The 25,051-nt window shown below is 43.7% G+C and overlaps 1 protein-coding gene across 2 annotated transcripts in view; it reads left to right on the top strand.

Moving 5' to 3' along the window:
• The window catches only part of BMP5 (bone morphogenetic protein 5), a 53,716-nt gene extending 51,290 nt beyond the window's left edge, over positions 1–2,426 (top strand). For both annotated transcript variants that reach the window (XM_083607333.1, XM_083607334.1), the window contains one exon: positions 656–2,426. In XM_083607333.1, the coding sequence (XP_083463459.1) occupies positions 656–805 (150 nt within the window). In that variant the 3' untranslated portion in view covers positions 806–2,426. The remainder of the gene's footprint in view (positions 1–655) is intronic.
• Positions 2,427–25,051: the final 22,625 nt, after the last annotated feature.

The raw sequence follows: 25,051 nt of genomic DNA, 5'->3' as shown, positions 1-25,051 counted from the left end.
CCCATTAGCACAAGGAGCTCCACTTGCACAGTGGGACTTCCAATCCCCTTTTCTCCACACCTAGCCCCAGAGCAGATTTGAGGGTGCATGGGGAGAAGAGAGGGAGGGGTTTTTCAGTAGTGCAAATCCATGACCAACTGGGAAACCTTTATGGGATACAATCCAATGTACCTACTGTACATCAACGCAAGCAGAAAGTATGGATATAACTCTACAGTCGTACCTTGGATCTCAAATGCCTTGGCGCCCGAATAAATCGGCTCCCAAACAATCAAAACCTGGAAGTGATTGTTCTGGTTTTCGAGTTTTTTTTTAACCCAAACATCCGACAAGGCTTCTGATTGGCTTCCTGCGGCAAATCGGAAGCTGCTCTTTGGTTTCCAAATGTTTTGGAAGTGAGACGGACTTCCGGAATGGATTCCATTCGACTTTCAAGGTACGACTGTACAAGTAAAGCCTTAGTTTGACTACGGCTGGATCTAGACACATCAAAAAAACCGTTCAGTTAAATGCATTGTAAACTTCATACAGGGAAATCCCACTGGCGAAAAAGGGACTCCACAGCACCATCTGGTGTCACAGTGTTATAACCCATATAATGCACTTTATCTTTATGAATGTAGCTGAGTCCTACTTGTCTCTCTGTCTTTTCCAGGTCCATTTGATGTTCCCTGATCATGTCCCTAAGCCTTGCTGTGCCCCAACAAAACTGAATGCAATCTCTGTGCTCTATTTTGATGACAGTTCAAATGTTATTTTGAAAAAGTACAGAAACATGGTGGTGCGATCATGTGGTTGCCACTAGAATCGGTTTGTAAAAAAGAAGATTCTCAATAATATCTTTTTTCCTTAATTATAGTAAAGGTGATAGAATGCCTTTTTTAAGGAAACGAGGACCTTAAACAACTTATTCCAGTTTATGTCATTTTTCATTCATGTACAGTATTATGTACATAGTAGCATTAATTTATTTAAAGGTATATAGTTTCTTTTGTATGAATGATATTGCAAACGCTTTATTATATTAGTATGTACTAGAATATCGAAGGCAAATTTTCAGCTAATCATGCTGAGATTTATTTCATTTATTTTTTTTTAAAAAGCCTTTGTATAGTTCTCTCTCTTTAACTCAGAAACCCCAGAACTCCCGTGACTGTTTTATATTGTTAAAGGAAATTGAATACATTTGGCTACATTGTGCCAATGAAAACTCTGGCGGGCTATTTATTTAGAAAAGGCACTGAGGAAAGGCTGAAAAAGAGAGAGAAAGAAAATGCTTAGCTAAAAACAATTCTCCTTTTAGAAGTTCTACTCCATTAGATAAAGAAAAACGCTGAACCGTGTTTAAATAAATAAATGGCAGTTTAAATGCAGGGGCTGAAAGATTGCACATAATTGTCAAAGCTATTTTCTTTAGCAGAAAGAGTGTAACCATAGGAGCTATGTTACCTCTATTTGCTTGTGGGGTTGCAAATTTTTCTGAAGTCATTAAGCTTTTGGGGGTTGCTTTTTGCCTGGGTCCATAGCTTTTGAAGTTACGGGAGCAGGGCAGGGTGGAATGTAGAAGAACAACCTTCTTACCTCAAGTGAATGCTATTGGTCTATTAAACTATAACACTACTGCGATGGATTTGTTTGTGTTTATCGACCAAAACAAAACACATGAGCCAGTGAGTGAGTTAATGAAATGGAGAATAAGCAGAGAATAACCCCCGCTGCTCCAAATGCCCTCAAACCAGTCCTCAAAGAGCATTATTTAAGTTAAGAAGAATGCTCATTTACTTATTTCTTGGATTACTTAATCTCACCTTCAAGCATTATTTAATAGGATTTGTGTCTGTGACGGGGAAGTGAGGGTGCACACTGTTGCAGAAAAATGTAGTCAGCTGTATGGCGTTTCAGAAAAAATTACTTTATCTCACTTACAAATAACATTTATTCCTGTTTTTAAAATATCTTTCAAAAATCTGTTGAAATACTAAACAATTACTTCTGTTAGAGTTCTTTTTGACAAAAAACCCCCTCCCATTCCAGCTGCTTTTAACTATGTTTTTAATTTACCACAAAGCCTTACTTAGTTAAACTGCAGTTCATGTACTGTAATGCATTTTAATATAGGTATCTTTTATGACTTGCTGTTTTGAAGAGGAATCATGAAGGTTAAAATTAATCTGAGAAGCATTTAAAAAGGAAACGGATTTGCCTGTGATTTAGATAGATTAAAGGTTGTGGTTATTTGGAACTGAATTTATTTTAAATAAAGTTTGAAAAGTGTATTTTGGGTACATTAAGTAATATATTTTTGAATAAAGGTGTACCATTTTGAGTGTATGAAATTGAAGATTATATTATTCTTTGAAATGTTCTGTTGAAATACAAGTCTATATTTTAAGATCTAATAAATCTGAAACCTTTGTTTGCTCTGCCATGACTTTTTTCTTTCTTGGCTATATTATATGGAAAACTTGCTGAACAGGAATAACCCATTATTATCCAGAGTTGGCTCCTTCTGGCCAGCAAAGGAGCTTCCATTCATGGAAGGAGAGTTCCACTTACAGAATGCATCCTTCTGAGTGTAGAACAGAATTTTTGGATTGACTCCATAGTTACTTAAGTTTTCAAACTGAGTACATCTGCTCAGGAAGAATATAAACAACACATTGACAGAAGTGCAAACGTTACAGAGCATCAAGGTTCTGCAGTTCCAACCCACCATTGCAATTGCATCATCAGTGAAAAGATATTGTAAACAAGGAAAAACAAAAACCAAACTACCCCCCTCTCCTTATGCATTGCTATCCTTGCTTCCTTTTAGGGGGAAAAGGAAACTGGCACGAGAATTTTCACATGCTCCAAAGGCTTGTATTTGCTATACGCTACTGGGATTTTAGTTGCACATGCGTCCAAGCATACCTCTTTCTCACAGTAGCTAATAAAACACTTTCCATGTGTCTGTCAATTTGAAAAATACTTGTATAACATTTCCTTGCAAGTCAATGGCCAAGGTCATTACACTTTCATGCAAGATTCTTAAAGAGAGTTTTCTTGGTCCAGTTTTAATTAGTTTAAACTTTCTGGCTCCTGAGAGACCACAGTGGATTCCTGATTATATTCCCAAAGCAGCTAACTAAATATGAAACAAACTACAGGAAACGACGTCTTGCTGCTACAAGAGCTAATTGCAGTTTAATAGGCAAGTACTAATCTACTTGATTCAATTTACTTCGGAGCCCATCATTTTGTAACCCTTTTGGAAGCTACTAGTTTGTCTTAAATAGAACTAAATTTCGAGAAAATTAAATCCCTTGCATTTCTTGAGGCAGTTGATGTAAGAAGCTAGAAACGGCGCTGCAAAGAGTAAATAAAAAAACTCTCATGAGCGTGTCATAACTCCTCATGAAAAGTAATACCAAATTAGCAATCTTCTCCTTTCAAACAAAAATAAAGGCAAACTTATACAAATTGAGTAGCTCCTATGCAGTCAATACCATATTCTATGGGCAAATTTTACTCTCTCTGTTTTAAATTGTCTCATTATCCTTGGGGCAGCGACCTATTTTCTCCATTTTGTATTCTGTGAAGTATTATTACTATTATTATTACAGATATCACCGTCCATTTATGATACATTTGTATTCTGAATATTTGTATAGTAACAATATGTTTTAAGTGCAACGAGGGGGAGAATGCAAATATTTGATTCCATAAATAGCCAGACAGGCTTAAGGCTGGAGGCACATAAAGTCATCATATCTCAAGTAGAACTAACAGCATAATGACTTTATAACAAGGAATCTTATTTAGGGTTATTAAACAATGGAGCAATCCAAACCCTTGATCTGCCATTGTAAGTGGTGTTTGGATGCAGTGGCTGTTTGGCTCTGCCAGTGGGAGACCTCCACTGCTGCAGAAGACCCTGCTATGCCTACTGAAAGTGTAGGTGGAAGCTCATACCAGCAGTCACCAGGAGATCCCTGAATTGGGGTGTTTCAGAGGGCAGGGAGTGGATGGAGCTGGTGTATCCAATGATTTGCTGGATTTTAATGTGGTGGTCTATGTTATGTATTCAGTGGTCTGTGCTTGCCTGAGCTTGAGTCTGGACTAAGGATTCTGAGCCCCTGTGTTCTGATTTGATACATGATATCCAATCACAGAACATTTCAGGATTTGGGCCACTGCCATTGGCCAATTAAACTCTGAGTTATGATTCGCAACTTGGGAGTTTAGACAGCCAATCATGCTGAAAGTGGGAGTGGCCCAGGCCTTCAGAAATGTATATAAGCAGTTTGCTGCATTGTCCAATTCTGTTAGTTCAGTAAAGATTTTTGCTGTTATCACTATGTCTTGCTTCGTGGGAACCCCCCTACACTTCAGTTTACCTTGCATTTATAGGCCCAGTCCAGATGTCTCTGCTATGTCAGGCTGGAGCCAGTGCGAGTGGTGGCTCCAACTGCTCCACTCAGACCCAGTCCTCCCACTTGAGAGTTAGGGTTGCTGTCTTAGTTAAGCGGGCCACCACCCTTACTCTTCATTTCCCCCAAGCTTCTGCGCCCACAATAGCACCCAGCCTTGTTCTCCAACGTCCACTATGATGTCGGGAGGGCAGCTCTGCAGCTCTACGCCACAAGACAGAGAAGTGAGAAGTGGTATTGCTGCTAATAGCAAGTCTCGCCTTTGAAAAATGGTCAGATAATTTTTCCTCCTACTGGAGAAATCTGATGAATTCCCCACCCCAGTTTCTCTGCCCAGAAATAGTGTGGGGAATTCTGAGAGGAGCACAGCTGGCCTTTGTGTGCCATCCATTTTTGTTGCGGTGTTGTGTTATTAAATAACAGGATGTTTGTTTTCCTCACTTGCTGTCCACTGTGCATGTTATCTGCTTTATTATTTAAGGCTAACAGCTCTCCTAGGGATAAGCTTTTGCACAGACCCTGTTCAAGAAATAGAACACAGATACTGCCTGCCAAGTTGGTCACTTTTTTTCCCTTTCTCAGGTGTGGCTTAGAAGAATCTGTTTTCTTACTTTTTCTCTCTCCCTTTAGACCTATTAGGGAAGTTGGCTTGGGTTTGCCATCCCTAGTAGGAGCTGGCTGACTTGGACATGCTCTGTACTCATATGTTACAATTACTATGTATGTACCAAAGCATTAAACACTTGCAATGTAACATGGCTAACTTCAAGCTCTTTGGGAGAAAGGAGGGATATAAATTCAATAATCAATACAAGTAAAGCAGTAAAACAGCTGAATAAAATAACTGAAGCAAAGGCCTGGTATTAAGTGTCTGACTTGGAGGTGCCACCTCGCGCCAAAGATTGAGGGGCCTGACATGGCACATGCGCCACATTTCGTGGTTGGGAGGCTGCATGTGGCAAGTACCCCACGCGGAGTGGTGCCGCGCACCGAGCTGAGTGCTGAGCTGCTTCAGTGGATGACAGCTCCTCTCTTGTGCTTGGCCTCCTCTACCCCCTCAACATTGAGGGAGCCCAAAACAGCTTCGCCCCCATGAGGCGGCACTCTTTGTCTGACTCCTACCTTATCAATAATGAGGAAGTACCGTATTTTTCCATGCATAACACACCCCTGTTTATAAGACGCCCCCTATTTTTAAGAAAATGGGGGGAAATGGCCCAGAGGTGTTGAGCTTTTTGGGGGGAGGATTGCCCATAGTTGTGGAGCTGACAATTGCTCGCACTGCAGAAGCCCACAAGCGTCTGCCCGCTCGCAAACAGCGGCCAGCAAATGCACGCCCAATTGCCACAGCCACCAATCACCCACCAAATCACCACTGACAAGCTGCTGGTCACAGCTGGAACCAGTCTCCCCATCCCCCCAATGCACTATTTGTGTATAAGACGACTCCAGTTTTTTAACATTACTTTAGAGTATAAAAACCTCGTCTTATACACGGAAAAGTTCAGTATTTCTTCAGGCATCTACAGGCACTGTTTGTTGCAATCCTAAGGACGCCTGCCAGGGAATAAGCTCCAGTGAGCTCAGTGGGTGACTTATAATCACACTTAAGTTGTTGTGCTTCTTCCTTCATTGAAATCCATACACATTGGCTTGGCTTGCACAATATGGCAAGCCAAACTATGTCTTACAATGGCTGACCCCAAGAGAAGAACTCACGCCTGCTTTTCTCTCTTCCCCCAATCAAACCTTGAGTACAGATCCTGGTTATCATCCTTGGGCAAGAAACCTAGACTTGGACAATGAGATGCTGGGCCAAACCTTGGCTTGGCTGCCACAATGCACCGAGTTAAAATGGCCACAGAAGAGCAAGGGTGCTTGCAACTCCTCTTGGGAACCAGCACACTTGTGTCTTCGTGCTAAGCCATGGTTTGGCTTAGCTTTATGTATGAATGGGGCCAGTCACATCATATGTAAGTTTCACAGACTGGAGGCGTGTCAAAATGGTTAGAGGCCTTTAGGAAATCTTTCGCCTTTAGGAAATACAACTTGTGTACACATAGTCCCCCCAAAAATATTGATTACAAAAAATAACTGGAAATGGAATGATTGTTTCTTACCCCGCTCTCTCAAAATGGAGGAGCTGAAATGTTGTACACACCTAGCCCAACATAGCCTGACTGCTAGACAAGTCTGAAAATGGGGCATCCTTACCTCTCTCCCTTGAAACTGGGAACAGAAAATATACCCCCAAATGACTTAGCTACCTCCAGTTCAGCTAGAAAGCTGAAATTTACACTAAGCAGCTGATTAGTAGAACAGTCTGAAATTGAAGCAGTTTTACATTGAGGACATGGTCTTTGCTTCATAATGGAGGACACTATTCTAGCACAGGGCAAGTGAAAGCATGTGTGGGACAGAACATTGGCCCTTCTGTTGCCTGTTCATATACTCAAATCAACCAAAGTGGGAGTTTTAATTAGATCCAGAAAATGACTGTCTATGGTATCAGAATGCACCGTAGGCTTACTAATGCAGCAAATAAGAGTGTCTGTGTACTCAATGAGGTAATGTGTGTATACTCATGGATATACACACATCACTTTGCAGCAGGGGTGGGCTGGCTTAGGTGGTCTGTCCCCCCCCCCATCCCCATGGTCCACCAATATGTTTTAAATCACGGGCTGGGAAACTTTTTCAGCTTGAGGGTCATATTCCCTTTTGAGCAACCTTTGGGGGGCTGCATACCAGTACTAGTGGGTGGGCCTGAGTAAAAAAAAAAGTTTTTGTGTGTGCATTTTTCCTTTCTACAGTAGACAACATCCCAGCACTGAAGAAGTCAGAATTTCGACATCCCCCACACCCCCACTCCATCCTCTATCTGGACAGGCAATAGGCACCATCATAGTAAAAAAGGACACACTATAATGGCGCTGTGGCCTAAACCACTGAACCTAGGGCTTGCTGATCAGAAGGTTGGTGGTTCAGAATTTTTTTTATGTATGCTACAACAGCAGCAAGAATTCTCATCGCAAAGTATTGGAAGACACAAGATCTACCCACCTTGGAAGAATGGCAGATGAAAGTGATAGACTATATGGGACTGGCAGAAATGACCGGCAGAATCCGAGACCAGGGAAAAGAGACGGTGGAAGAAGATTGGAAGAAATTTAAGGACTATCTTAAGAAACATTGCAAAATTATTGAAGGCTAGAACGATGTTGATTCAGAAATTAAGGAGTTAAAAGCTGTAACGATTATGTGATTAAGAAAAGAAAGGTTAAAAAGTACATAGAAATTAGGGAAAGGATTTGTTGAATTGACTTAATTAGAGAATGGAATACAGAAAGGGGAGGTATGAGGAGGTCGGGAAAGTAAGTTTTATGAATATAAGGGATGGAAACTATACCTGTTTTGTATGTGTGTGTTTTCTTTTTTGGATTGTATGTATTGTTATTGTTTTTGGTTTTATTGTTCTGTTTATTTTGTTTTATATAAATTCCTAAACTTTAATAAATATATTATATATATATATAAAAAAACTCCATGACCGGGTGAGCTCCCGTTGCTCGGTCCCAACTCCTGCCAACCTAGCAGTTCGAAAGCACGTCAAAGTGCAAGTAGATAAATAGGTACCGCTCCAGCGGGAAGGTAAATGGTGTTCCCGTGCTCTGCTCTGGTTTCACCAGAAGCAGCTTAGTCATGCTGGCCACATGACCCGGAAAAACTGTCTGCAGACAAACGTGGATGTCAGGGAATCAGGAGCAGGAGCACTGGGGAGAGAGGATTGGGAGAGCGAAGGGGAAGAATCCGAGGGCAGCGTAGGGGAGTATGACAGTGGCCCGAGAGATTCCATGAGCTTCTCCAGCGAATCAGAAGATTCCCAGAAGGGGGCGCCGATGGTCAGGGCAAGGGGGGTCCCAGGGGGGACGCACCAGAAACAAGGAGCCAGAGGGGAACCCCAAAGCAGCAGTGGAGGATCAGGACCAGTTTCCCCACCAGAGCGTAGTGGGGGGGAGGAGTCACATGTGTCAGAAGCAGTGTCTCCTCCAGAGAGGGAGTCAGGGCTGACCACGCCTCCAACGGAGGGGAGGTCAGTTGCAGCTAGCCCCCCCGATGGGGGAAGCAGTGACAGCAGCAGTGGAACGGTCAGGAGGAAAGCTGCTGGCTGGGCGCGCGCGCCAAGTTCAAATGTGCAGGCGCGCGGAACAGCAGGAGACCCGGATGGGGAACCAGCTCCTAAAGCCCGCCGGAGGGAGGGAGAAGGCTCAGGGGAATCAGCGGGAGAAGAGGCTAGAAAGGGCGGAACCCCGGCGGGCAGGCGGACCCAGAGGAGGAAGGAGCAGCGGAGAAGGTGGAGCAAGGCTAGAATCTTAAATTGGTGTCAAGGGGGAGGAGACTCAGACGGAGCATCAGTGGTCTGAGACTTTGGACGTGGGGCTGCGCGCTGCGGCTCTGGAAGTGAAACTGAACTTCAATAAAGACTTTTATACTTAACAACGAAGCAGCGTTGGTCCTTTGTGAGCTGGGACCTAGGGTAGCTCTGACAGTCGGCTTCTTCGGTAGTAAAGCGAGATGAGCACCACAACCCCAGAGTCGTTTGCGACTGGACTTAACTGTCAGGGTTCCTTTACCTTTACCTTTTTATAGTTGGGGCAAAAGCACTTGTGGGCAGGGTGGAGGATAGCCAATGAAGGGGTGTGGTGTGGGAAACAGCTGTGACACAGGGAGAGCCCCAGAGACTTGGAGGGCAGCATATGGCTTTAAGCTCTGACGTTCCCCATCCCTTTTTAAAATGTACACACCAAGAGTGCATGCTCAGGATCCCTAAACATTATGCCTTAATTATTTTATGGTTATCTGGCCATGGACATAGAAAGTGCTTTGCCAACTGAGGTCTACCTGAACTGGCATTCTCTGAGTGCTTGGGGGCCATTGCTGCTTTCCCTCCAACCAGAACCACTTCCTGAAACAGTGGTATGCAGGCTGGTGAAGAGAGTCTCAGGATCAACTTTGATGTGCTCCTTTGGACACACTCTTCATTGCAGAATGGTTGGCTGAGGCACCAGGCTACTGAACAGAACAAGAGACCTGTTCCCAGGGCTGGGTCCTTGCTTCTTTACATTAGCCCTTTTCGGATGTTGTACGAATGCATGGAGGTGGTGGGAGTGGGATCGGGTGCATCCAATTTCACCACCTATGATGGGGTGAACCCTGCTTCGTAATGGCTAGAAACAGAACTGAACTAATTATCTGGCATCAGTCCCAATGTTTGAAAATCCAAATAGGAGTCCTACATCGACCGCATAGGGAATCTCTGGGTTTTGGGGAGGAGACAGTGTGGGACAGCAGTAATTGAAGGAGAACAAGAGGGAATTAAAAGAAGCACAAGGAGTTCACAATCCACATTAAGTCAAGGACAGGCTTTTGGTTATGGTGCTACTGTCTTACTGGTTGGCTTTGTCCCTATATGTCTTTGAAATATACTTGGCAGGTAAGAAAGAGGTTTAGTTCCTGCTTGTTGTTATGACCAGTTGATAAATCAGTTGACTAGATGATTGAATCATTGCTAGCAGATGAGAGTTGACATTTGCATCCATTATCAAAAAATAAATAAATCTAGACTTAGGCACATAATTAAAGTGTTAGGAAAGCTTCCATTTTCTCCTGCCTTTTCCTGTTTCTTTTCCTTTATTTCCCACCCCCTCTCTGATTCATTATTGTTTGAAATTTGCTGAATATTACAGTACATTTACAATGTGCAACATATGGACACTGATAAACTCATAACAAGAGTGATATAAATGACTGTGGAAAGCTCTGCAGAGCTTAGGTATGGAGACATGAACATCTGTGTCCAGCTGTGCAGCAGCTATTCCTGACTTACATGGATAAACCCAGGTTGGGCAGAGATGGTAATTATTTTTGTTGTTGATGGAAGATCAAAGGTTACTCTCAGGAAGTAAGGAGAAGGGGCATGGTATCTAATGAAAAGATTTATATAGTACATAATTTAGCTTACGGTTTGCACATTAACCTAGTGCTAATGCATGTAGATGACAGCAGAAATGTAAACACCTTGGTGCCAATTAATTATAATTGGTGAAAAGCAAGTTCATCTGTTCGTCTCGACCCTCTTAAGAATCTGCAGCAGCTGCTGCTGCAGTTTCATATCACACATTTGGAAAGGCTGGAAACTCAGATGATTTCTGCCTGACTTCATCCGCAAACTAAAATCACTTCCTCCCTTTTAAATATGAAATGTTTGCTTTTCAAAAGCTGCAATCAGGAGCAGAAGGGACAACAACACAGGGAAACACCGACCAACTATTTCTCTGAAGGAGTCAAATTTAGAGAACTGGTAATATGTAGAAATCATTTATAAATTACTTTTCATAATTGAGTGTACTATGACCTCATGGTCAGTAGATGAGAGGTAATGTTTACTTCTCCACAGTTTCCTGATACCAGGCCAGGATTCCATGAAATGACTTTCTCATATTTCCAGATCCTTAGCTGGTCTCATATATACAAATGATGTTTTTCCCCCAGTCTTAAAGGTTCTTCAGTGTAATATTTTTATTTACTTTTGAAAAAAAAAAGATTGTGTGAGCAAGGCAGAACTAAGTGCTGCATGAAAGAGGAATTGTTACAACATCCCTGAAAACATCCCCATTAATAACCATCCACACACGCAGCCCCGTAACAAATACGATGATAAAAAGAAAGAATGTAGTTGCTTGGAATGGAGAACTTAGGCATAAACTGTTTTTCTTTAATAGAGTTGCCAATGTTTTGCAGTTGTTGCTGTTATCAACAAAAACAAGGAGGAAAAAGTATGTGTCCCAGACTGGCCTTTCTGTTCATGGAAGGACTAATAGTATTAAAGGATCATAGAATTTTAGAGCTGGAAGGGACCACGAGGATCACCTACCCATGACCCTGAGATTAAGAGCCTCGTGCCTTCACTGACTGAGCTATCCTACCTTCCACTGATAGAAGGTACCACCATATAGTGAAGTCTCCCTGCTAGAGGAAGGGGTGAGGATGATTCTTTTTGCCAACTCCCCCTGTAACCTCCAGCATCACATCTCAGGTGTCCCCTCAACCCTCCAGATAATTTTATTTTTTCTTGGGGGAGGGCACAGTTGACTACAGGTGAAGAGGGATTTGGCATAAAGCTTATCTCCTGCCTTTGGGAGAAGAGTTCCATTGATAGGTAGTTCAGATTCAGTCTGAAATGTCTTTGCTTCCCATCTGAACAATGAAGTCTGAAGGATAGTAAGCAAACACTCGCTTCAAGACTACTGTTTGCACCAGGCACATAAAGGGCAGAGTGAGAAGGGAAAAGCAGGTCGGGTCCCAGGTGAGGGCTGTTTAAATGGCCAGGGAGCGGACCCAAGGGAAGCCTTCCTGCTCTGCCTCCTGGCCCAGCCCTTGTCCGAGCCTGCATCCCCATTTGCCAATCTGGGATGCAGGCTAGGATCTGGCTTCTGATAGGTGGTGCGGGCGCTACATTCACCCCCCCCCATCTCGATGGGACTCTGATGATGGGGTTCCCTCATTGGGTCCATGAAGGAGCTTCTGCTGTCCCTCATCACCGCCACACCAGAAAGGGTGTCCGGACTTGTCACCTTTGCCCTAGACGTGACCCATCCCCCTCTCCCAGTTATGTGTTAGGGCTAGAGAAGCCACATATATCTGTCAGTCAAAATGCTCCACAATGTAAAGAAAACAACCCCAGACACAGAAGTACAAGCATCCTATTTTATTTGTTGTTTGCCCACTTTTCAAAATGACCCTAGCCTGTTTCTTGCGTCTGAACCCTGGGCTAATGTTTTTAGCAGAATGGACTATGGAGAGAGAGAGAGAGAGTGTGTGTACTTGGAAAGGTCTCCCTCTATTTCCCCATCTCATCTAGTCTTACAGTACAAATTCCTTGGCTGGCCACTGGACCAAGTCAGCATCCATCTAACCGTGTTCTGAGACACCTAGGTCAGTATTCTGGTGGTGACACTGTCCACTCTTTTACCTGATCCCCCTTTTATCAGAAATGCCAGAGATTGAACCTGGGTTCTTCTGCATGCAAAGTGCTCTATCACTATGGTCCCAACACTTGGAAAATGTTGAAGGTGCTCTTGAGATAAAGTCATATTAGGGCAGGGGTGAGCAACCTTTCTTGCCCCCGAGGGCCAGAAGGCAGCAGTGGGTGGCTCCTGAGAGCCACAGACAATGAATGTGGGTGTGGCCTTCGCTAATGCTGGTTGCAGTAAGTAAACACCCACACAGTCAACAAGCACACATTTAAGCTGCATAGTGATCACTGAGGGGAATTAAGGCCTGCACCCCAGCTATCCTGATGCTCAAATGGATAATGTTTTTGTGCCACTATTAGCAATGCAATGACAGTCATTCAGGCTGCACCTGGATCATTGCTGGGAAATGGAAGCTTTAATCTCTTCCTTCCTAAACTGCTGTTTCAAGGCAACATAGGAACAGTCAATGATCTTTTCTCTGCTGCCTGGCTAATGTCTTATCAGCTTGGAAGTTAGGGAAAATAAGAACTCCTCAGGTCTTGGTGGGCCACCCAGAAAGAAGCCGAGGGCTGCCCATGACCTGGCTACTGCCCACACATATGAGGGGAAATCAGCGAAAGAGAAGCTGGATTGAAGACAGGAAGTTATCAGTACAGAAGATGCTCTGTTGGTGGTATTCACTGGAGGAGAGATGGAAGGAATGGAAGTAGTCGAATGTGGCAGTTTCTTGGGGAAGAGAGTTGGGCCAGGGCAAAAGCAAAGTACTGTTGTCTTCTCGGTGCCTACTGAGAATCTATACAGGAAAATATAGTCAATATGACAAGAAACTTGCATTCCCTGCCTCATAATCACATTGATTGGCATTTTATTCTGTGGGTGGATGAACTGGTCAGATCATGGACCTCCCAATACAGTACAGTGATTTCATGCAGGAGCCCACAGCTGTACATTGAGCTCCTGCATCTTAGAGACCTAAGTCTCCTGTGCAACACAATGTACTCATGAATAAGGACCCTCTATTGAAGCAAAAAGACCACTGATGCAAGAGTTCGGTGCAGCATCAAAACAGAATAAGGACTGACCTTTCAATGTGGACATGTGGGAACTGTGCCCAAGCAGCCAAAAAATGTTAAAATGACCATTCAGCTGAATATGTTTCAATTCTCAAACTCCTTTCACTGAATGGATTTCAAGTAATGTGGACACACCACCAAGTGTAGAATCAAATTCATCTAGCAACAAAGTTTATTTTTCTATTCCCCTAAGCTATGTGAAAACTTCAAGTCTTGACATATTTTCCCCTATACAGCTGTCAGGGGTCTGTTAATGAAGTCTATCATTATTCAGGAATGTTTATGGTCATTGGCCTTTAAGCTGGGTTCATCAAAGGGCAGTACATGGTTGGTGGTTTAAACACACACACACACACACACACACACACACACACACACACACACACACCATTTTACAACTGAGACATTCCTGTATTTTATTGATTTACTTTACCCTTTGACTAGTTATATTGACTATTCCCTAATTTCAATGGCTATAGACAAGGGCTGCCACTAACCAAAGGTAATACATGCCTAAATTAACTTTGAACTTTAATTCCATTGATTTTTTTACTACCACCTAGATTCACTAAATTTACTCTGGATTGCACCTACATAAATAACATTCTAAACAGGAGATTATACCTCTCATGTGAGCAGAACTCAGGGTCATCCTGTTAAGTTGACCAGCTGTAGGTTCAGGAAAGCAACAAGGAAGGACCACCCCCCCCCCCCAGTGCCTAATTAACTGATTAGTGCAAAATGTGTCTGATTGATTGCATTCATTAGCTTTAGAAGGCTTTTGCTAAAAAAAACCAAAACAACTTCTACCTCTTGTAGAAGTAGCCACCCAATTTGTGGTATTGTATCTAAATAGGTTTATCAAGCAGTAAAAGAATATACAACCCAAGCCCTTTCGCCACAATAAAGTAATATCGCATACTGGGAAAGATGTGTCTGTGGCCCTAGCATGATTGAGGACCCATTGATAGCAAGACCAGGGGCCCTTATGCTTTTTTACTTTTCTTTCTGAAATGATAAATGGGCAAATCACACAATCCCAGGCCTAGTTACATGGATGATACATTGGCCTTGCAAAAAAGACTGAAACCATGGAACCTATGACAAAATTGTAAAAATTACCGTTGTCTCTGTTTTTAGAGAAAACAGCTTTTTCTTCTCCCCCCCCCCCCCGGTTTTTTTTTTTTACCCTCTTGACTGTGGAGAAACCTTTGACAAACACAGCCCCCATTTATTTTTAATGCATGCCCAGAGTATCTTGGATTGCAAAGAAAACAAATGGTGCGATTTTATATGAGGCACAGCTCTATGTTTTATGAGTGTGATAAGAAAGAGGCAATTGTAATTCTTTGGGCATGAAACGAGGGAAGGGAAACGTAAGCTAAAAACTGAGGGCCAGGGAGCTCACAGAAGGCAAAGGAGGCATGCTTAAATAATCATTCGGAAAACTTATGTGGTACACAGGGAAGAATGGATAAGCTTAGGAACCAGAACATGATTACAAATGACAAAGCTGACACCGTGTTGAATGAAGAGCTTTCTTCTGCCTCACAGAAGGATGCTGATGGGATATTAAATGTTGTGTGGAGTGCTTGAGAAGAAGCAAGTTTGATGGGACTGGTTGGATTTAGCATGCCTCATCTTACACCAGGTAAACAGACGTTCTATGCTGCCCAATCCTGCCCCTCCTGCCTCATAAACAACTTTTAACCCAGCCTTGAAGAGTCAAACTAAGGCTCCAACTGCACTATCTAGTTAACACTATCATACCACTAAACAGTCATGGCTTCCCCCAAGGAATCCTGGGAAGTGTCATTTTGTAAGACTGCTGAGAGCTGTTAGGAGACCCCTGTTCCCCTCATAGGGCTACAATTCCCAGAGTTCCTTGGAAGAAGGATCAAATGTTAAACCCCACTGAGAGTTGTATAGTGCAACAGGTAGGCAATCTCACTTTTCTTGTGCACTGGGAGCCCGCATGTGTGAATACATAGGCTCCTATGCAAACATTTTGAACACGTGAGCCGTGTCAAACCTGTGCTTGTCATCAGTTTGCCTACTGATTTCTGTACCTCCAGATGCAGCTAAAAATAGCTGAAATACTTCCCTACAGACCATACCCTCCAACATTTCTCCAATGAAAATAGTAAAATTATCATTATGGAATGGAACGTCCCTATTTATACCCCACACATCTTACTGGGTTGCCCCAGCCACTCTGGGCAGCTACCAACATACATAAAAACAATGAAACATGAAACATGAAGGATTGCCTTCAGACAGTTGGGGGGGCAGATAACTCCATACCCTCCAATATTTCTCCAATGAAAATAGGGACATCCTAAGGAAAAGTGGGACATTCTGTCATCAAATGAGAAACCGGGATGTCCCTGGAATCAGGGATGTCCCTGGAAAATAGGGACACTTGGAGGGTCTGCAGATCTCCCCTACAGTTAAAGTCAACAGAGGGGGGCGCTTTGAGAGTTGAACTGCCCTTGGATGTTTGGGGGATTGTGGCAGACTCTAAGCTGTGGAATTCTCTCCCCACAGATGTCTGTTTGTCACCTTCATTGTACAGCTTTTGCCACATGCTCAAGCTACACCTCTTTACCCTGGCCTTTGACTCTATAGTATGTATATCTCTGCACATCATTTTTTGTTTTATTTTTAAAATTAAAAAAAATTAAAGTGATTACAAAAGAAATAAAATATTTCATCTATATATACACCGTATTTTCCCGTCTATAAGATGCCCCCATGTATAAGACGCTCCCTATTTTGGGGGACTCAGATTTAAGAAAATGGCCTCGGCACTATCCATGTATAAGACGCCTCCTAATTTTTGACATAATTTTTTAGGGGAAAAACCTAGTCTTATACACGAAAAAATACGGTAATTTCATAATACCATACAAACAGTCAATTATTATTTAAGAAACATTATATGACTTGTTTGATGTCCTTGGTTACTGCTTTTCTCTTGTAAGCAGAATGTCAAATTATATGAGTGAAAGTAATATATAAAGTCAAACATAGTTTTGGGATTTTACATTATAATAATAAACAACCCCCATTTTTAAGTGTTTGTTTGGCACACGGGGCATGTGTACTTCAATAACTCTTATAATATGTAAGCTTTGCCAACAATGCTATATCCCATATGTTTTTATTCTGTTATAAAGTGGTTTGTCGGATTTCCAATTTCTTGCGACTACTAGTATGCGTACTGTGATTGCAACTGTTGCAATTTCCAAAACTTCCCCCTTTACTATTTCAGATACCCTGTCCTGAACCCCTGGCCTACCTGGTGGCAAGTCAATAGGTCAAGTCTCCAGTCCAGTGTCAATCCACTTGTCCAAGGTCCAAACTGAGGCATGGTCCCACAGAAATCCTGCAGCATGCAAGCTGAGTCCATCAACAGGAGCAGTTGAGCAGGCCCAGCACCTCAGCTTTTGCATGCTGATTACAGCACCTGGGCTTGATGAGGCATGAGACCCTCACCTGTTCCAAGCCTACTCCAGCTAAGGAATCACACCCCTCCTCCCAGAGCTAGCGAGCCCCACCTGGCCAGCTAGGGAGATGGGCTGTGGGCCTTTGTCTGCCTCAGCCTCCTAGAACTCTTGCTGCTCCCTATGCTTCAGAGTCTGCTCTGTTCATGGAGACAGGGGCCCCTCTGGTGCGGGCAATGGATCCTGCTGCTTTGGTTCCTGTGCACTGAACCCCATCCCCTCATCATCCTCTGTCACCCTGTGAGTACTTCCTACACACCAGCCTCTCCTGGAGAGCCAGCGTGGTGTAGTGGTTAAGAGCAGTAGACTCGTAATCTGGTGAACCGGGTTCGTGTCTCTGCTCCTCCACATGCAGCTGCTGGGTGACCTTGGGCTAGTCACACTTCTCTGAAGTCTCTCAGTCCCACTCACCTGACAGAGTGTTTGTTGTGGGGGAGGAAGGGAAAGGAGATTGTTAGCTGCTTTGAGACTCCTTCGGGTAGTGATAAAGCGGGATATCAAATCCAAACTCCTTCTCCTCATCTTCTTCTTCCCCATCCTCTGCTTGCCCTGGTGTGTCCCAGACTCAGCTACACCCCTCGCCGGGGATCCCCCTTCCTCCTCCCCATTGTCCTGACTGTTCACGACATAACCCAATAAAGTATGCTGGGACTGATGACTGCAAATTGTTTTAACCAATTTTAATAATGCGTTTTCACATTGTTGTAACCTGTGCTTGGACCTTATGGTGAAAGATAGGTAAGAAATCTAAATGATGATGTTGACGACGACAACAACAAAGGGACAAGAGAAAAATTGGCTCTATTTCCCCTCCTGGTCAGTTGGCAACCCGGGCAGTCCCCGTCCCCCCCCCCTTTTACATTTCTACGTTGAATGTTGAGAATGGCACTTTAGAAAACCAACACTGGGCAGATTACATCTGAAGAAATCCTGATGGGTTTCACCAATCATTGACAGGCTTTGTCAGGTTTCAGCCTTAAGTTATTATCAGTGGCAGCTCTGAGTGTCCCATTTAAAAGGGTGGCCACAATGGCAATGCTGACAGACTCTAAATAGGGCACTGCTAGAGAGCCAACTCTAATTCCGCGGTATTAATTAGCTGAAATGGAAAAGGAAGGGAAATTAGTTCAAGTTCAGCGATTGCTTGTTACAATTTGTAAAAGAGCTCTCCGCCGCGGAGATATGGGAAATAATGCCACACTAAAAGTTTTGTGGGAAACAAAGGTTCTCAGTGTGCTAATTTTACTTTGGTGACAAAGCTCAGTTTCAGGTTCTTCTTGCTAGCTACCCACCCACTTTCTTTTCCTTCATCACCTCAGATTTAGAGATGGGGGAGTTACAATTACAGCCCTTTGTCTCCCTTGTTAGATCTCTTTATCCCCTAGAAGTGAAGCATTTCCCCGCATTGTGGACAGGAGAATTGACTCTAAAGCAATCCTTTATGCTGCTCCTTTCATGGTTATGATTTGCTTCCTCTTTGTTGTTCGTTTGAGAAGCCCTAGGCTGAACTTTTCTCCTCAGGGCAAATTACACAGCTGAAGGAGAAACAGACAGACAAAAGGGGTGGTGGGGCTCTCAACTGTTATTGCTACTTTTTGCCTTTATTGAAATCTGGTATTGATGACACAGCAAAAGGGGGGCAACACATCTTTCTCTGTGCTATAATATTCTTATAAATGTGTGTGTGTGTGTGTGTGTGTGTGTGTACTTTCTTTATGCAATTTTAGTAACTTTTATACACACATTGTACAGTATCCATCATTTATCTCTTTTCTTAAGGCTTCCCAATCCATCTCTCTGTGGCATTATAGGGAAATCTTGATCTGCTGTATATCTTTCACCCATTATCATTTCAAGTCTTCCTTTTTTGATATTATCGGCTGCTCATATGTTAACTCCTACTTGTAGGTTAAATTGTATATTATACCCTCCAAGACAATCTCCACAACACCTCCGCTCTTATAAAATATTTATAAACGGCTTCATTTTTTAAAAATTCTCTAAGTGGCTTACAAATAAAAAGTACAACGTAAAACCAATAAAACAGCAATATAAAAACAGATAAAACAGGAATTTGAGTATTATAATGGACAAAAAAGGGTCCAAAATTATGGGTCATTGAAAATCTGTTTACAGTGGTACCTCGGGTTACATACGCTTCAGGTTACATACGCTTCAGGTTACAGACTCCGCTAACCCAGAAATAGTACCTCAGGTTAAGAACTTTGCTTCAGGATGAGAACAGAAATCATGTTCCGGTGTCGCGGCGGCAGTGGGAGGCCTCATTACCTAAAGTGGTGCTCCAGGTTAAGAACAGTATCAGGTTAAGAATGGACCTCTGGAACGAATTAAGTACTTAACCCGAGGTACCACTGTATAGGCATTTTTACCCAAGTGGTTCAGCTGTTTCCAGACTTGCGAATAAGGAGTTGGGCATCAGCAACCAAAGTCACCTATTCTTCCAGTGACAGGTTTGAATTGTGGAGTACTCCTAGACTACATATCTGGTTGTTGTTTTTTAAGGGGAAATGCAACCCATCCCCAAACAGGCCGTTTCCCCAGTTCCCAGACATGAGAACTCTCACTTATCAGAATTTAATTTCTTAATCCCCATCCAGCTCATCACTACCCCCAGGAACTGGTTTAACACCTGTAAGGCCTCAGATGGAACAGAGGGAATAGAGAGAGAGGGTGAGCTGTGCTGATGACTCCATATCTTTGGATCACAGCTCCCAGTGGTTTCATATACGTGGTTCAACATATCTACATGTTGACCAGCATGGGAAACAAGGTGGACATTTGTAGGACCCCACAACTGCCTGGAGTGTTACTCTCTGGTAGCAAGCCTGGACCCTGTATCAAACATATCTTCCAACCCTCTGAGCTGCTTCAGAAAGACACCATGGTCAACTGTGTCAAAATTCATTAAGGGCCCAAGGAAGTCATCTTCAAGAGGGGCTGATTCACCGCCTCTTTTAAGATGGTGAGCATCACTCCCTGCCGTAATGAGGCATTAACCATTCCCTGGGTCCACCCAGTCAATCCCTCCTTGAAAGATTTCCATTGTCTTCCGCAACTAGTGCAGTTTTTTAAAGTTGCATCCACTGTTACACTTCCTTTGTGTTCTTTGCTATGGGGGACACGCCTCTGCAACCTGGGAGTTCCACAACAAACAGTTGCATCTTTAATCATTTCAACTTCAGAGACTCAACTCACTGGGGATAATGGCCTTTTCATCTTAACACAATCTATGTAATGACAGTGTACCAGTCTAAGCATCTACTAATAGTGTCATTAGGTTAGGTATTTGCCTTGGGATTTTACTATTGCAGAGTTCCATTCTGCCATTTCCCCATAGCTCTGGCTAGAAATCTTCTTAGGCTATGATTGTTTTCTTCTCCACCCTCCCCTCCAACCATCTTCACGTCCTGGGCAAGACCGCATGAGCAAATACACTACATTGTAGTAACCCACCAAACTTGATTGTGTAAATATTTACCATTAACAGTATGATGAATTCCCTTCCGACTTCCAGTGTTTTCATTAGAATAGAGGTTCAAATGCCTACAGTTAAGATGACTTGGGTTTGTTTGTGCAGCCTACCTGCACAGGAAATGTCTTACATGTAATTATTTCCTTGGTTTGGTGTATTTTAGTTAGCTGGAAATGTAGATGTTGTGATACAGGGGCACGGGTGTCTGTAGGAGGTCAATAATTAGTCTTGGGAATGTTTATAGCAATGTCATCCATGGAACTCAAGCCTGGCTTCTTAATGACTTAATGTTGCTCCAAGTACATGGTTGTGCAACGCTATTAAAAAATGGCATTGGAACACGCGTCGTTTCAAGATTCTCCTCACAAATTGGTTCTATTTTCCTTTTTTCAAAATGCTCTATACCAGTGCACTAACTCTTCATGATCTGTAACACAGAAATGCAAGTACCGTTAATGCCCTGAAATGCAGTGGATACTGGATGGGATTGTGAAGACCCCTTACAAAGAGATAGAGGTCACTACTTTGTACCTAGAGCAGGGGCCAGCAACCTTTTTCAGCTGTGGACCAGTCTACCATCCCTCAGACCATGTGGTGGGCCGGACTATATTTTGAAAAAAAATAATGAACGGATTCCTATGCTCCACAAATAACCCAGAAATGCATTTTAAATAAAAGCACACATTTTACTCATGTAAAAACACCAGGCAGGCCCCACAAATAACCCAGAGATGTATTTTAAATAAAAGGACACATTCTACTCATGTAAAAACACGCTGATTCCCGGACCCTCCGTGGGCCAGATTGAGAAGGCGATTGGGCCGCATCCAGCCCACGGGCCTTAGGTTGCCTAGCCCTGACCTAGAATATGCTCTTTCTCTGTATTTGCCTGCCTTTCAATGTGCAGCGAGTGGCTCAGAGACTTTTAGTGGTGGTCGGTAGACTATGGAACTTCTTCCTGAGTGAGGCTCGCTTGGCCTCTGCAGTAAATAGCTTTTAGAAAGTGCTATAACCATGATATTCAGATGGGAATATAGGGCTGTTGTTTTATGCCCTCGTTCAGTTCTTTTGCTTTATTGCTGCTTCTACTGCAATTGTATTCTCTTTTATTATTTGCCCACCCTTTGGAACAAAGACACAAGATAGCCTATCGGATTAAAGACCACAGCTTCATTTAATGCATAACCATCTGCAGGAAAGACTAGCATATTAGCTATACCTAACAGAACCCTACCAAATGCAGGCCCCCTTTAAACTTAAGGACAGAGTTGGGAAGACCTCCCACTGTCTAACAACACCACTCCTCCATCCCATTTCTGATACATTCCTTCTTCTCCACCTTGAAAACTCCTTGGGACCTTGAGCATTTGTTTCATTTTGCCCTGCTGGTGCAATACCATGACTGAGTGGGGCTGGTGAAAAGATACACCACCCTTCTATTCATGAAGGGCTTGCAGGGCCGGGTTGACGTCAGATTAGCCTTTTATGTTAAAGGGAAATCAAAGCAGGCAGCATTAAGCGGCTCACAGTGTAGTTTTTTAATAGGGGGAAAAGTTAATAGGAACGTGAACAACAGATGAAGGTATGTGGGCAGGACATTGTTGGTGGGAGCATTGAGGGGAACAGCATGGAAGCCAGGACGCCTGAATAAACATTCCCAGAAATGTAATAAAGAAGCCCTGTTATAATAATGTTTATGGGTTTGTTTGGTCCAAAGGACTTTGTGCAGTGCTGCTGACGAGCTCTACGCTGATGCTAGTCCAGGAAAATGTCTCGGGGGCAGATTGACCAATTAACTAACATTGTTTTTTTCTCTGAGTGAGCACCTGAAAGGAAAGATGGCTCAATAATTCAAGCACTGGCCTAAATCTGCACTAAGCCTACACCGTGCTGGGGCTGATGCGAGTTGTAGTCCAAAGGACCATGAGGGCACAAGGCTGGGTAATGCTGGTCTGCAGTCTTCTTCTTCTTTGGCGATCACTCATAGCCAAGTAAGATTGTCTTCCATGAACACAGTTTTAACAGTGATTCCATAAGTGACAGTGGAGGCCAATTCTGGATCCACACGTCCTTCCACAGTGGGGACATAGATTTCTGGGTGGAAGTTGATCACGGTGAGGGTTTGCCAAGTGTGCCTTCCTCTTAGCACATTTCTCCCTTTCATCCTGAGTTTGAGCATCTTCAAAGCCCATGACACCTTTTGTAAAGGCTGTTCTCCAATTGGAGCACTCGCAGGCCAGTGCTTCCCAGTTGTCGGTGTTTACCTTACTTTTTAAAGATTTGCCCTGAGAGAGTCTTTAAACCTCTTTTGTTGACCACCATCATTATGCTTTCCATTTTTTAAGTTTGGAATAGAGTTAAGCTTTGGAAAATGATAAGCAAGCATCCACACAACATGACCAGTCCAACGAAGTTGATGTTGAAGAATCATTGCTTCAACACTGGTGATCTTTGCTTCTTCCAGTACACTGACATTAGTTCGCCTGTCTTCCCAAGTGATGTGATTTGCCTTCAGTTATTAGTTCTACCAATGGATTTCTAGTTAGGACGTTTTGGGACAAGGTAGACACAAAGTTAAAAGCAACCCACAAATTGCCAGTGTGGGTGGAGATGGAGGTATAGATTTGCAAAAGGATGGGATTGAATGGGAAGGGAAAAAACTTTACCATTTTCTAGTGGGGTTGCCCTGACACAGCCCTTAGCAGGGAGCAAAGGGTGAAAACTCCCTCTCCTAAGAAGCTAGGGTTCCAGACCTGATCAGACTCTTGTACATCACCTTGTGTTTCTTGGGGGGGAAAGGTGGGATATAAACGCAATTGTCAGGGAATCAGGAGCAGGAGCACTGGGGAGAGAGGAATTGGAGAGCGAAGGGGAAGAATCCAAGGGAAGCGTAGGGGAGTATGACAGTGGCCCGAGAGATTCCATGAGCTTCTCCAGCGAATCAGAAGATTCCCAGAAGGGGGCGCCGATGGTCAGAGCAAGGGGGGTCCCAGGGGGGACGCACCAGAAACAAGGAGCCAGAGGGGAACCCCAAAGCAGCAGTGGGGGATCGGGACCAGTTTCCCCACCAGAGCGTAGTGGGGGGGAAGAGTCACATGTGTCAGGGCCAGCGTCCCCTCCAGCGGGGAGAGGAGGTGAGTCAGGGCTGACCACGCCTCCATCGGAGAGTGGGGGAATGGAGGGGAGGTCAGTTGCAGCTAGCCCCCCCGAAGGGGGAAGCAGTGACAGCAGCAGTGAAACGGTCAGGAGGAAAGCTGCTGGCTGGGCGCGTGCGCCAAGTTCAAATGTGCAGGCGCGGGGGACAGCAGGAGACCCGGATGGGGAACCAGCTCCTAAAGCCCGCCGGAGGGAGGGAGAAGGCTCAGGGGAATCAGCGTCAGAAGAGGCTAGAAAGGGCGAGACCCCGGCGGGTAGGCGGACCCAGAGGAGGAAAGAGCAGCGGAAAAGGTGGAGCAAGGCGAGGGTCTTAAACTGGTGTACGGGGGGAGGAGATTCAGAGGGATCATCAGCGGTCTGACAGTTGAGACGTAGAGCTGCGCGCTGCGGCTCTGGAAGTGAAACTGAACTTCAATAAAGACTTTTGTACTTAACAACGAAGCAGCGTTGGTCCTTTGTGAGCTGGGACCTTGGGCAGCTCTGACAGCAATGAATGAATGAACGAATGAATTTCATATTCATAAATTTCCCCAAACAAATTTGAAATCACACTAGTGCATTCTCTACACATGTCAGGCAACAGGATTGCTATGAATAGTCACCTTGGACTCTGGTGGAGAATTTCTAAGCTTTCAAACGGACTGAAATCCAGTGGACTTGTAATTCAGAATATACAGTGATTTTATTAATGATTTGCATGGCTGTAGTGCCAAAAGGAAGAGAGGATTGAAAGAAGTAGCAATACAAAAGCAGATCTTACCCAAATGCTTTACTGGCAGGCATGTCCATCAGTCACAATCTTTGGGGAGCAGGTTTCACCAGGAACAGCCTTAATTATTTGAAAATATCTTACAGGCATGACCTTTACTTATGTTTCTGAGTCAGGCTGACTAACACCAGCACTAGCTACCTCCACTTTGGAATGGAATCAGCATGAGCCTCTTTGTTGCCCTCAAGATTTATATTTCTGTGCTGGGCACAAGAAAATCCCCCAGGCTCCATTTGGAAGATAGGCTCTTGCAAGTTACTATACATGTCTGGACACCCTCCTTCAGGGTGTGTGTGTGTGTGTGTGTGTGTATACACACACACACCACATCTGGATACCAATGTTATTCATTTTCCAGAAAGGGTTAGGAACAACTGCTGAAGCAGGCATGGAACAGGTTTGCATGGGAATTGTCATATAACACATTGTAAAGTTTGGTAGCTAGCTGTTGGGATGTTTCAAGACGATGGAAAGATGGGATGTGTGAGATGAGTGCTTTGCAAGAGGCACAGGAAGGAGGGAGTGAAGCAGCATTCACCCAAAAAACAGGCCATGAAATGCAATTACAATCCTAGACACACTAGACTGAATCCTACCAAAAGCAAA

The sequence above is a fragment of the Podarcis filfolensis genome (assembly GCF_964270895.1).
Source record: "Podarcis filfolensis genome assembly, chromosome: 3".
Lineage (NCBI taxonomy): Eukaryota > Metazoa > Chordata > Lepidosauria > Squamata > Lacertidae > Podarcis > Podarcis filfolensis.
The sequence above is the reverse complement of the archived record's forward strand: the minus strand, read 5'-3'. Positions and strand labels throughout refer to the sequence as shown.